Source organism: Rhyacophila brunnea, unplaced genomic scaffold (genome assembly GCF_057557595.1).
Source record: "Rhyacophila brunnea isolate RB1 unplaced genomic scaffold, BYU_Rbru_1.0 scaffold_6, whole genome shotgun sequence".
NCBI classification, from domain to species: domain Eukaryota; kingdom Metazoa; phylum Arthropoda; class Insecta; order Trichoptera; family Rhyacophilidae; genus Rhyacophila; species Rhyacophila brunnea.
The window spans coordinates 27,840,615-27,854,852 of NW_028233276.1; the positions used below are offsets into that span (position 1 = coordinate 27,840,615).

The window sequence follows — 14,238 nt, forward strand, 5'->3', positions numbered from 1 at the left end:
TGACTTACGACTGTTTGATGTATGCGAAATAAAAGATGAAACAAATGATTGACTGAATGATAGACTTGATATATTACATTGAATAAGAATAGGTACTTAACACTTGCTTAATAATTATATTATTAACTTTTTTTCTGTGCCATTTTCGATATCGAATATTGATGATGAATTTTTCTGTGTGTTCTCCGTCCATCGCTACTTTAGTCAGGGATGAAGTGTTAAGGCAAATCAGTCTCTGAAATTCTTGACTCCACTCTATTCGCCAGCTTTGCGTACCAGAAATCTTCCTTTGAATGATAAGATGTTAAAATTTACATCACTCACGAAGTCTTATGAGTGGCCAGTTTTTAGCTAAATTTATTAAAAAGTTAAAAGTGGCTCAAGAGTTAAGGGCATGACGGTCATCCATTGGTTAAAATTATGTTCACTTTTCTGCATATTGATGTAGGTACTGTTGGATAAAACTGTCTGTAGTGATCGAGTGAGTGGATTTTGAATTTAAATTTGAATTGATTTAATCTTTGTACTACTATTCCATTTGATTTTTTAGCCAGTCGGGTTTCACATTCACACGTGGTAAACATACAATGCGTAAATACTAAATTAAATAAAAAATACAGTAAAAAATTAAATACTTGTATATTTATCACTTATGCCGAAAGGCAAAGCCCGGGTACTAAAAACATTTTAAACAGAATAGTACAAAACTTAAACCAATTAAATTTTATTAGTATGTAAGTACTTACGATCGTAATCATAATAAAGCTGAACATTAAATATTATTTTTATAATATACCTACGTAATTTATCTTGCATTCAGCATATGTTTTAAGTATTTATTTGTGAACCTGTTGTGAAATAAACATAAAATATAATTTGATAAAACTTTATATTGTAATTAATTGTTTACTATATTAAACGAGCGCATTGGATGTAGAGTATTGGACAAGTATTTATACTATTTATATTATATGATTGATTCGAATGTAATGACGATAATCATAAATGCACTTTCCATACATTGGTTGAATTATGTCTATAAAAGGCCTTATAAAAAAATCAATCAAAATTTTATTCTTAAATAATAATAATAAAAAAGAATTGGTCGTAAAGTCTGCTATGGAAAGTTGTGATGTCTTATTAACCGATAGTAATGTTGCCAGTATGTTAAGTATTCAACATACATGCTAAGATTTTATGCGAGCCTGATAAATTTTGGATTATTGGTACATTCATTCGCTCGTATGGGTACTATTAATATTTTATAAAATTCAAAAATAACACTTGATTACAAAAAAAACTATTATGAAATGAGCATTTGTTGAGCAATTTCAACATAAGTATTTTTTATGTTAAAATTTTGACTCTATTTCGGCCACAGAATCTTATACGAATATTCGCCGAATATATTCGTTTTCCGAGAAATGGTTAGGTACAAGTCTGTAATGCACGTCCTAAGGACGTATTAGGCTAAGGCTACATAGGCAGGTGCCTTGCTTGGTGGCTACGTGATATATCCTAGCAAACGGACGCACACTATGCTATCGCAATGGCCACACTGCACGCTTCGCGCCTCGCTACGTGATTATTAGTCACCTAGTGAGTCTCCCGGCGAATAAACGTGTTGGTTATTTTAATTGTGTCACCTAGTGATTTTGCAAGACGGCGGATGTTTCTTCAGTATGACAAACATCAAACACCGTATATTTTGAGGTTATGAATAATGACGAATGGGATGAATTGACATTATGCACTCAACAAGTTCAAATTTGAGACTTTCGAAATTTTAAACTTAAATTTGCTGTAATAAGTAGCTTTCTGGTTAGTTTTGAGAGTGGCATATCTTTGTTGACTTGAGTGCTCCCAAATGTCAAAATGAATTTGTACCTAAGCACGTAGCGTGCAATGTGGCGGTAGTGTTTTTAGTAAACAAGCATAGCACCTAGCTCAGCACTAGTGAAGCAACTGCCTATGTGGCCGAAGCCTTCGTGTCATATTCTGAATCCAAACGCACATTGAAGAAACAACGCAAAAATGAGAACGATGAATTATCCCGGGATTCGAATACACTATCCAAGACATCAGACATAGACTTTCTGTCACTCATCCATTCAGTGATAAAAGATACATATTTTTCAAAGTCAAAGTGGAAAAAATCTGGGAACATCTTTTTTCGCATAAGCTAAATTTCTGCAAGGGGTCCTCCAAACATGTCAAAAACTGAAGCCTCTATGTACCTAACATCGCTATATCGATAACAATAGGTAGTTAAATTACTTGTTGATGATAAAATGTGAATTTTTGATATTCTTTTAAAACAGATCCACATGTGTGTGCAAAAATAATTGAACCCGCTCAAATAAAAGTCTGTAGCACGAAGATGCAAGCTGCAAAGCGATCGAAAGGTTTTTTGCATTATAATATTATAGTCTGAATTGATTTACGATACGGTGTTTATTATACTGGGCCGTTTGTCATTTTCGAAACGATGGTCTTTCGAAATTCGTTTTTGTGATGACCAAGACTCTACCAATTTTTATTATGCCTCCTTACATATAAATATAATATACAAATCATATTATTATATAGGTAAAACATAATTTTGGAATAATAAAACCTAGGTATGGATTTTGGCGCAGAAGTCGTGTTTAGTGCTTTCATAGAGGTGCATGTTGGTAGCCGGCATATTATCATGAAAACTTGACAAGTTTTAAATGGCAATAACTACAAGTACCTACACATCTTACATATAAACAGTACACGTATGTCGAGTAGGGAAAGAATGACGCAATCCAGATATAATAATTGGAACTCGATCAGGGGCTCTATGTTAGAACTTGCGAGTGCAAGCTTCCCGGTCGAGATGACGTCATATGACATCATTATGACGTACTACCGGAGTGATAATAGCATTCGAGAAAATAGCGAGTGGTCAGACAGCGGCGCTATTCATTGTCACCATACACATATAGGTGTATGATAATAATATTTTCTATGGTTATTCTGTGCGCGGTCGGCATGCCTCGAGCGTGACGACACAATTACGTCATCTCGTCTGGTGCCACACGAGACGAGAGTTAGGAAATCGCGGTGCAGGTGAGTTAATCATGGAAAACGAGTCACTAAAAATTGAACTTAAGTCTTTGCTTCAATTGTATTTCATGTCTCGTTCTGATTAGGTCACTCGAGTCTCGAATAAAAAAAATTCTCATCGAATGTACTGACCTACAAACTTATCTGAAGAATTGATGGGGGAGCCACAATCGAAAACTACCCAATCAAGACTCGCAACTGGACAGAATCTGATATTCGAATGACGTTTTTTAAAATGGCGTCCATATCGCGTCCGTTCGTAGTTCCATTTTTGACCGTTCTTCAAATAATGCTTCAAATACACTCTATGACGATCCGTCATATATATGTCGAAAAACCCGTTTCTTATGTTGGCGTCCTGTGTCACAGGGTGTCACAGAGTGTAAATACGATGTCATAGCTGTCATACAATATGTATGTATAATATGTCGGAATGGCATAGATTTGATCATAGACACTAAATCGCTCTTAGCATATATGTGCCCGATCGTCATATAGTCTATTTGAACCTTAAGTTTATAGAACTGTATTCGTGGAGAACGCTTGGACTCACTTTTTTCTTCAGAGTGTAGTTACTACCTATGTACCATCTGACTCGCTCCTCATTTCACAGCGATCACGAAGTACCGAATGATGCGCTTCAGAGCGTTCACGAAAGACGTTGGCTGGATAGAAACGTATTTTTTAGCCATGATTCATGCGTGTGCAATATTTAACTAGGTATTGATATTTTCGCAACAGAAAAATTACAATGAATTGTTTTTTTTATATTCACGTGATTTAAAATTATTGTATGTAACATAATATTGTTGATAATTGTTTAAAGAAGTGCCCTAGTTTGTTCCCATCTAGAAAAAGACTCTCATACTGAATAATTAGTTTACCATCAAACAGTGTTAGAAGGCTACGTTATGAAAAACTAGAGAAGGGCATAATGTTTTATTTATCTCTAATTCTTTCAACTGTGTTTATGGCATTTTTGTACGAGTACTATAGACAATAAACAGATAGATTTTTAGATGGATGGTTTAGACTGTTTTCCCACCACCACCCGTCATGTATGTATAGCCGTAGATATGCACGGCCGCCTTCCATGACGCTATAAACGTGTCTGAAAGAAGTGATTTTTAAGTGCTCATTCCATCCCGAAACGGAGCCGCACGATACTGATGCTACAACCATGCACCGTAGTGCTTAAAGAAGATAGTTTGGAGTGTTCAAATATGTATAGAAATGTCACGAAATAGTTGGCTATGAAATTTAAGCTAATCCGAGAGTCATAATCGCCGAGAATATCGGAACACGCCATCGTGGTATTTTTTTATAACTGTCGATCTATCACAGTACTAAGCTAGTCAATGCAATTGGTATTTAGTTAATTTCCAATCAAACTATGCTCGATATTGGCCCATATTTTTTAGCAGAGTGCACATACCGATATAGTGTATTAAATTGGTATGCAGTGGCGGCTCGACGACTTTCTAGGTGGTGAGGTTTTAATCATTAATTATTAAATATACATACCTCCCTACTTTGTTGATTTGGAAAAAAAGTCGTTACTTAATCACATCCAAAAAGCGTGCTTAAAAACATTTAACTAATTAATAATAATAATTATTATAGACTTACCATTATCAGTTTCTAACAAGACATACAGCGAGCATTTTTTCTCACCTAAGGGTCATTTGATTTGCTCCCCAGTATGCGTATTGTAGAATGAGATTTGAACCGCGGTGATGGAATGTGACTGAGTGACCCCGGTCACCGAAAAATAGACACCTTAGCTTTCTTAATTTGTACATTAAATTAAGTATTATTATACCGCGTAATCATCATTATGTTATTACATAATTTACTATCATTGCTTTATTTATGTGTATAATAATAAATATCTCTATAACATTGCGACGGGTTTAGACGGATAAAATAAATTTAATAGTTTATTTAATCATGTAATTAAGTAGGTGTAATAATGACAATGATAAAAAATCGGACCTGTATTTTTGACATAATAATGATGTGGGGGTGGTCCCTATGAATCCTTAAGATAGAGCCTTTTACCCTTACCCTTTTGGTATGAATTCCTCGGATTTAATATCCCGGAGAGATTGTAATTTTTCGATCAAGACTCCGCAGATACCAAAACGAATAAAATGGTATAATATATTATATAGTTACACGTTATACAAATAAGTAACTTATTTGCTTATCAGAAAACATGCCACAAAATGGTCGCCGGGTCCGTTCACGAAATGGCGACGTCTCGAAAACGTTTTGTTTGATACGTCCGAAGTCAGCGTGTCGTCTTTGAGACGGAATTTATTTTTACGATATGGCACCGCATTGCATCTTGTTAACTGTCAAATAAATAACATTAAAAATATATATTCCGGAGTACGTGCTAGCATTTTTACAAGCAGGACCGCTTGATTCGCGAGGCGCTCATCCTTTTTTGGTCAAAATAAGATACTATTTAATTTTTTCGTATGAAGAGCTGTAGAATTCAGTATGTATTAAATAGAAATTTTGATACAGATGACACCCTTAAAATGACATAGCGGCACATTTTATAATTGAAATTATTAATTAATGTAAGTCATTTTTAATGCAAGAGTCTAGCACAAACTATGAATGTGAAATCCAGTGCTTCGAACCGAAACTGAACCGAAAACCGGAAAAACCGTTATTTTCGTCGGAACAAAAACCGGAACCGAACCGGAAAAATCGTTTTTTTCGGTTCGGTACATGTTTAAACACGCGCATTAACACGATATTCACCACCACACAATAATTGTGTGATGTGGAGCCTACGACTCGTAGGCGTAAAAATTCGGACATTAACAAACATTCGGAGCTTAACCAAAAACCGAAAAAGCCGCTATTTTCATCAGTACGAAAACCGGAAGCGACTCGACATATATTTTTTTAATTGAACCGGAATGAAAACCGAAACGAAAAAAAAATAATGGTTCGAAGCCCTGGTGAAATCTTTGGAAAGAGCATAATATCATTAATAGTTTGGACGCGGAAGACGCACACGGCGCGTAATGACCAGGCGGCCGATCGATGTAATTAACGTGCATTTTAAAGGGGGCAATTAAAATCTCATTATCTATTCAGCAGCGAAAGTGTTAAAGTCGACATGAATTAATAATACAATTAGGCGCACACAAGGGTTTCAATGGGCAACATTATGAGCAATCAGATTGTGGTCCTTGCTGGTGATTTTTGCAATGGCGTCCTTATTGCAAAGCGTCGCCCGACTTATATAATGCCGCCCCCTTTCAGTTTTAGTTTTAAACTGTCTTCAAATTCGTTAGGTACCTACATCCATACGTACATATTTTATTATTTATTTTCGGCTACCTTAAATAGACAAATACTAATGGGGGAGGGAGTCTAATATAGTGTGATGATTTGTGATGAAGAGGATAAGCAGTTATAGAAAATGTGACGTGACAAAATTAACAAATTATGAAAAAAAAAAATCTGAGCATAACATTTTAACTACTGAAACCGATTATTTTCAACGAATTTATTTTTAGCGAATAAGGGACAGTTACAAAATGTGATGTAATTCAGGCATGGGGTAAAATATTTTGTTATCGAAAAAAATAAAGAAAATAATTTTTTTTATTATCATCGAGGTATATAAATATCATATGTACCTACCTATATCTTAACCATTTTCAAGGCATCAGCTGGAATTTTTAAAATCCTTTGTTTTTAACATTTTTTTTTCGTTTTTTTGTTAGATAGTTAATCAAAAATATGCAGTAAATGTACTTACACACGATTGTGTTAGACTAACGGGTCAATTATGTCAATAAATTTACTATTTTTATTTAAATATGAAGTATCCTTGAATTTTTAAGACGCCATTATGTAGATGAGGTAGGAACAAAGTAATATAATTCACTCCTGAATAAGATACCATTAAGGAAAGATATATTTTTTATGTTCTTATATGGATTATACTTGGCCACCTATTTACCATCCCACATTGTTGTTAACATTCGTTGCCACTGTTTACTGCATCATTTTTATGTTATTGTAAGCAGCAACCGCGAAATAAAATTACAAACATTTGTTGAAAAATCATAAACGCCACAATATAATTCATGTGGATTCTTCCTGCCCGCATTAAATTAAACGAACCTACGTAAAATGTCTTGAGAATAATAATATGTAAATTACCAGTTATACCTTACATAAAAAAGTTTTCATGATACCTACAGTATTTTTTAGCGTTCAAATTTTAAGAATGGATTTGTGGAAACGTGGTGAATTTTTGAGAATGATAAAATTTTGAATATAGACCTAATGGAGTTATCATAATATCTACTTACTATTGTCAATATATTTTTTATACATTGGATAGGTATAGTATGTTAAACATTGTTATTATTAAGGCGAAATAGACTACTAATGTAGATTTACTCATATAATAGAGATATATACCACGAAAGATGCCTTTTAATACATATTACTGATAATTTACATTTTAAGGCGAAGTCTCTACCTAGCAGAAAAATACGAAGCTTAAAATTTGTGATATTTTTTTGATAATTTACAATTTAAACTGCATTAATTATTAAGTATGTATATGTATCTGAAAACCTTAAAAAGTCAAACGCTTCCTATATTTTTTTTATAAAATGTGAATTTATTAAAGGATCCCATCTTATTATTACATATTATCTTATGGTCATATTCATTATTAAAATTTAGTTAAATAAGTTATCTATAATGTCATGAAGAGATTTTCGACTAATTCATAGTTTTAATATTTTTTTTATTTAATATAAGGAAATAATATTTTTTTAATTCGAAAAAAACATACATAATATATAAATATATATAGGTACATAAACTATATATTATGTATGTTTTTCTCTTCAAACAATATATAGTTTTATTTAATTATAAATAGGCAGTATTTATTTATTGTGGCTTTTTACTTATAATAATATTATGAGTTATGTGATGCTTTATGATCATCACAATATAATATTATGACAAGACTGAACAGTGGTAAGGCTAAAATGTCTTTAGTATTATTTTATGAGTCAATACGTCGTTTGTAAACCTACTAGGAGAGATGAGTTATTTTCTACTGGCTAATCAATAGAACCACCAAGAACCTAGGTCCTCGTAGTACTATCACAAAAACAAAATAAATAAATAAATACATTTATCGTATTATGATTGCGTAGAAATAAGTTTTCTCGTGAGGTAAATCAAATCGCTATAGGTTCATCATCCGTCACTTCCGTCGTAATTAGTTACGTACAAATCAGTGGTTTCGGGGTAAAAGTGATTAAGTCAGTTTGGTTGCAGTTTTCAAAATACATTTGCTCAGAAGTTAATTGGTGTATCTTTTTTTTATTTCTCTTGCATTATTGATTCAATGTTTTGAATAAGTAATTTTATTTAGAGTTAAAAATGATTTTCTCAATTTAAGCTATTTCTACAAATTAAAATATATATTTATTTTGCTTACATGTGAGAAAATCTATGTTTAAAAAAATGAGCACAATTCTTTACAAACATTGGCATTAAAATCTTAATTTCGTAATAACGCGACTTAAGAACTTTTACCCTGCAACCACAGAAATATATAGAGAAAAGATTTGAACTCGCCTCTCAAGAGGCATGTATCGTACTGGCAAGTGCTGTTAAGTACATGTTAATCCAGGAAAATCAGGTCAGATAGAGTAGGTCTGCGAGTGGAGCTCATGGTACATATCAATGACTAAGAATTTGAGACATTTGATGAATTTATATATTTGGGATCACGTCTCTCTCGTCAAAACGATATTGGTGAAAAAGATAGGAGAGAATTCACTGGCGAATAAATCATACGTTGTTTTATAGATATACTTATCATACCTCCCAGGAGTTAAAGCAATGGCTGCAAATCAAGACTCGTAAAAACGTACGTTAAAATACCTTCACATTGTGGGATATTATAGGCGCCCGTCCATTGTATTTCTCTCTATGCTCCGAGTACGCATACTGTACCAACTGTCTTCTGCATAGTTTCTTACGGCGGAAGGGTCGATTGGTGAGCGGGGGGTTAAGCGCTGCGTTGTCGGCGGACAGCCTATATTATAAAATGTACCTACATACGATATAAAAATAAGTGCGCATCTTATACATTGATTCATCTTAATAAAATGTAGTTTTGATTTTTTATGGAACTTATTATTATTATAGTGCTTTTTAGTAATCTGTATTAATTATTGCGATTCTAAATTTAAATTTTTGTTTCATGACAAGTATTAAAGTGTATTTCTACCAACACGTTGTAAACTTACGTTTCTGGTAAAGATCGACAGAATGAAATTGTGATCAAATAGGGTCTGCTTAGCTCATTCGGCGTACTTTATTGTATATATCTAATTTATATATATATATATATATATATATTTATATTTACACTTTTCTACTGTTTAATAACTGATACTGATCTATTTTTTACATAATACTATTTTAATAATGTTTATTTGTTTCTAAATGTCATGTTGTGAAGAACGTCTTGAATTCATAATTTGTATCTAATATTCACTATACCTATTATATAAAAATAAATAAAATTGTAATTTGAATTTGAATCAGCAAACTACTGATATTAGTTAAAATAATTTTGTATTCAAATATTGTTTCCTTTTTTTCCAGGATGCTCCAGAATATCAAGTATTAGCAATGATCCGCCAAGAAGACTTCTTCTGCAGTATCTTGACCTGACTGATTGCGCAACAATTGAAGACTTAGGACTTAAGGCCATTGTGAGAGGATGTCCACAACTAGTCTACCTGTATCTGAGAAGGTGTTTGCAAATTACTGGTAAGGATATCAAACATTTATGTCTATATGAATAACGAATACCTATATTGTTTTAAAGAGAGTATATATTTCTTTCAAAAGGTCGCCCATAAAATAACGTCAAAAATTATTCATATAAAAAATATTATTTTATATGCAATGTTTCCAAAAATCAACATATAAATAGAATCTAATTAAAAATACGCAGGTACCTACATATTATAGGTATGTGTAAGATGCAAAACGATTGGCAAGCGACAGGGACTCTTTGAGGTGCCGTGTGGTGTCGATATGCTCTGAACTGAACTATAACTGAGGAGTGGTATGGTCAAAGAAGAAGAATAATAAACTCACACAATAGACAATGAACTTTCATAATCGTTAAAAAGGATATTATAGAAAAATTGAATGACGGAAACCGATTAATAAAAATGATACAAATTACTGGCGAAGTGTTCAATTTCATTTTGCTTATATTTATTGTAGAGAATTGGCATCTTATTATTCAAAAATATAATACATTGGAAAAAAGAAACCAAGGTCAAAACCAACACGCATGAAATACAAAATAATTTGATGGCATAAATGTTATAAAATGATTGTAGAGTTATCTATATATTATAGGTACACGTAGAAAATACCACTACTCGAAATTGGTGAGCAATCGTTCAACTAAGTACAATGTTTGTGCAAACACAAGATTTGACCAGAATAATACTGTTGGAAAACGGTAGGTTATTATCGATTGTTCTTTATAGGCAGCTTAGTGCTCCTCTACTGCCAACATATTTTAAATTCCTTTCTAACACCAGCTCCTTGTATCTTTCTTAATAAATACTCGATGCCCAATGCACGTGTAGTATTATCTGCCATCAATCTACATTAGGTATATAATATACACAATCAGTAAATCGTCCAATCTGTCCAATCGTCCAATACCTACGATTTTCAGCAAAAAACTTCTGCCACAGTCGAACTTTCTATAAATATAATCACAGATTAAATGCAAAATTGCAAATTTTATCGAACTAGTACACGGAAGTAATTAAAAAAATGGTCGCACGTATTCTTTGGTCTAATAACTTGCCGCACTATTTTTTTATTATTTGACAGTGTTACTATTAATTAAAATAAAACACAATAATATTTAGTACATACTGCTTCCTCTTAGGTTAATAATAAACAGGACCTCTTTTGGCCGCTTCATAGGGACATGTTTTCAACTAGTACATAAAACAAATTGATTGTTTTAGGTTTAGAAACATTTTGTTATACTTACTATATATTAAATCGCAGAGTCGTAAAAAGCTTATACCTATGTGCCATAGTTTAATTAAACGAAAAGTATTCTTCTGTTATGTATTGTAATTATGTGATAAGGAAACGAATTATAAGTCTTGAATTCTCACGATCGATGAAAAAAAATTCATTACGCTCTGAATAATACCTAGTTCAATTGAAACAACCGTATTGTTAAATTTGTTCAAATGTATTTTTTAAATTGAAAACGTGTTAAGTACTAAAAACCTAGCAATCATTCGAGATCTTTCAAAACTACAAATTTTAATGTCAAAGACACTTTATTTCAATTTCAATTTATTTATTTTTAACATATTGTGGAAATTACAAATTATAAGTTTAAGACGTCACAACATGACATTTAGAAACAATGAAATATAAAACAGTATTACATAAAAAAAGAGATAGATCAGTATAGAGATAGATAGTAAATTATTAAACAAATGTGTACATACAAAAAATATAAATTAGATAGGTACAAGGAAGTACACCGGATGAGTTAAGCAGACCCTATTTTAAGAATTTATAAAACAACGTCCACCTATAATACTCATCCTTGCGTAGGTGGAATATATCAACACCCGAAGCAATTTCGTTGAACATAGTTATCGCCCTCCCAATTGGCATTGCCAGTGGCAGGTTGGTTCTGCACCTTGGGGGAATAAACAACTGATGTTCTCTATTTCTAAGATAGTTATCAGGTACACACAGGTCAACACTGCTCAGAATGGAATGTGGTGTTGTTTACGATCTATTACTGATGTTGTTTAATATTTTAATAACTTATTTCTGTAATGTGATTTTATTCTATAATATCGGAAATTTATTCCAATTAATTGTTAATTAAAGATGAATTTTTTCGAATGATTCAACCCATAAAAATATATGGGTAGGTAATAAATTTTTCATCAAGTTTTAATTTTTTGTATGAATCTAACAATTCTTTTTTTACTTTTCAGATGACGGACTGAAATTCGTACCTTCGTTCTGTTCTGGGCTTCGGGAACTCAGCGTATCAGACTGCTCCAACATCACAGACTTCGGCCTGTACGAGTTGTCAAAGCTGGGAGCGACTCTTCGCTACCTGTCAGTGGCCAAATGCGACCAAGTCAGCGACGCAGGATTAAAAGTTATTGCAAGACGATGCTACAAACTAAGATATCTAAACGCTCGAGGATGTGAAGCTGTCAGTGATGATGCGATAACTGTCTTAGCGAGGTTTTGTCCGAGGCTTAGAGCGCTGGATATCGGAAAATGTGATGTTAGTGATGCCGGACTAAGAGCTTTGGCGGAAAGCTGTCCAAATCTTAAAAAGCTTAGCTTAAGGAACTGTGACTTAGTGACTGATAGGGGGGTGCAGTGTGTTGCGTATTATTGTAGGGGTTTACAGCAGTTGAACATTCAAGATTGCCAAATATCGCTGGAAGGCTATAGGGCTGTAAAGAAATATTGTAAGAGATGTGTTATTGAACATACTAATCCTGGATTCTACTAATTATATGAAATACCATTATCATAGTTTCAACAGCTGTCTTTTGAGTTAATTAGTAAGCATGCAAACACATTGGAAAAGGTACAACATGTAATTTTGATCATTTGGATGACATTCTTATTTGGCAGGTACCCATACCCATAAAGAAAAATGTTATGGGGAGGTTTAATTCGAAAAAAATATCCATAAAATTTATTATTGATTCCTACAAAATATTGCAGGTGCCACTGACTTCCGCATTTACCCCGCCTACTACTTACTTATAGCTTCTCATCGTATCAACCGTGGCCCCCCACACACTTCCGGGGGCATTTCCCATACCCAGACACTCCGTAATTTGAGTATAATCCTGGCTTGCAGCTATAACAGTGGGGGTACCAATCACTTCATGTGTGTCACGGGTCTTCCACTGACAAGTGCTTGCACGTCATAGAAATCCGAGAGGACAGGGGCAATTCATTGAGAAGGCTATTTGATAGTAAAATCATCTAGGTCACGACGTTTCTCGACCCGAAAATCCCCCCTTGTGTGTGGATCTGCGTGGTACATGGCAGACAAAACAATCCTTTAAGGAATCTCAATCCAGAGGTCTCCCTATCTCCAGTCAGTAAATACCCTGAACATTGTGCTATTAAGCGGTTCAAAATAAAATAAAATAAAATAATTAATATTGTATATTACTTCTAACTAAATGTTACTCAGATTATTTTGTATGAATGATTATTATCAACCACTTGACTCCAATCACGGCCGAATTTGCACTTGAAGAGGTCCTGGGCTAATACCTACAAAGTATTGACTAAGACACCCAACGTAATATGAAAAAAAATATTTTTTTTCATATAATACATATTTTTCATATTTTTGTCTATTGAAAATTATTATATTATATATTTTCTTAATTTTATTTTATTACTCATGCTCAAGGTATAAAAAAACAAAAAAAAATACCTACAACACGAGATCTTATCAATATAATGTATTATATCAGATTTGATCACATATGTATGTGATTGATTATGTCATTACGGGATGATTTAATAGCATTTAATGCTTTGTTTCTCGGGCTCTGGGGATCCCTACCAATTCAGTGGCCATTATTGGCTAAAGCTCCTTTAGCCCTATCGTAAATCCGGCCTTGTTTCCAATCAACATTTTAGGTTTTGACTTAACTATAAATTATGTTCCCTTATTGATATATATTTACAGGTTACCTTCTACATCATTCCATACAATATCTAAACAGAAAAATGAATACTCTTTCCAGATAAGTTTATAATATAAACTATCATACATCTGACAAAAATCTGTAAGAATCTCCATTATTGAAATATTGGTAGAATTCAGTTTTAAGAAGGTAGTTACATACAATATGTACATATTTTATAACAAATCTTCTTAAAAATATCCTATAAAATTAATTTATTTTTTTAAATTTGAAGTTAAGGTAATAATAAAATTGACATACCTATACAAATAAACGGAGTTTGAAAATGACTCTTGTTACAATGCAGGTTGAGTTTATT

The 14,238-nt window shown here is 32.8% G+C and overlaps 1 protein-coding gene across 1 annotated transcript in view; it reads left to right on the plus strand.

Annotated features, from left to right (window-relative positions):
* Window positions 1-13,515, plus strand: part of Fbxl7 (F-box and leucine-rich repeat protein 7) — a 49,971-nt gene extending 36,456 nt beyond the window's left edge. Inside the window, exons 2-3 of the mRNA XM_085956722.1 lie at window positions 9,775-9,942; window positions 12,180-13,515. Of these exons, the coding sequence (XP_085812848.1) occupies window positions 9,775-9,942; window positions 12,180-12,715 (704 nt within the window). The 3' untranslated portion in view covers window positions 12,716-13,515. The remainder of the gene's footprint in view (window positions 1-9,774; window positions 9,943-12,179) is intronic.
* The last annotated feature ends 723 nt before the right edge of the window (window positions 13,516-14,238 follow it).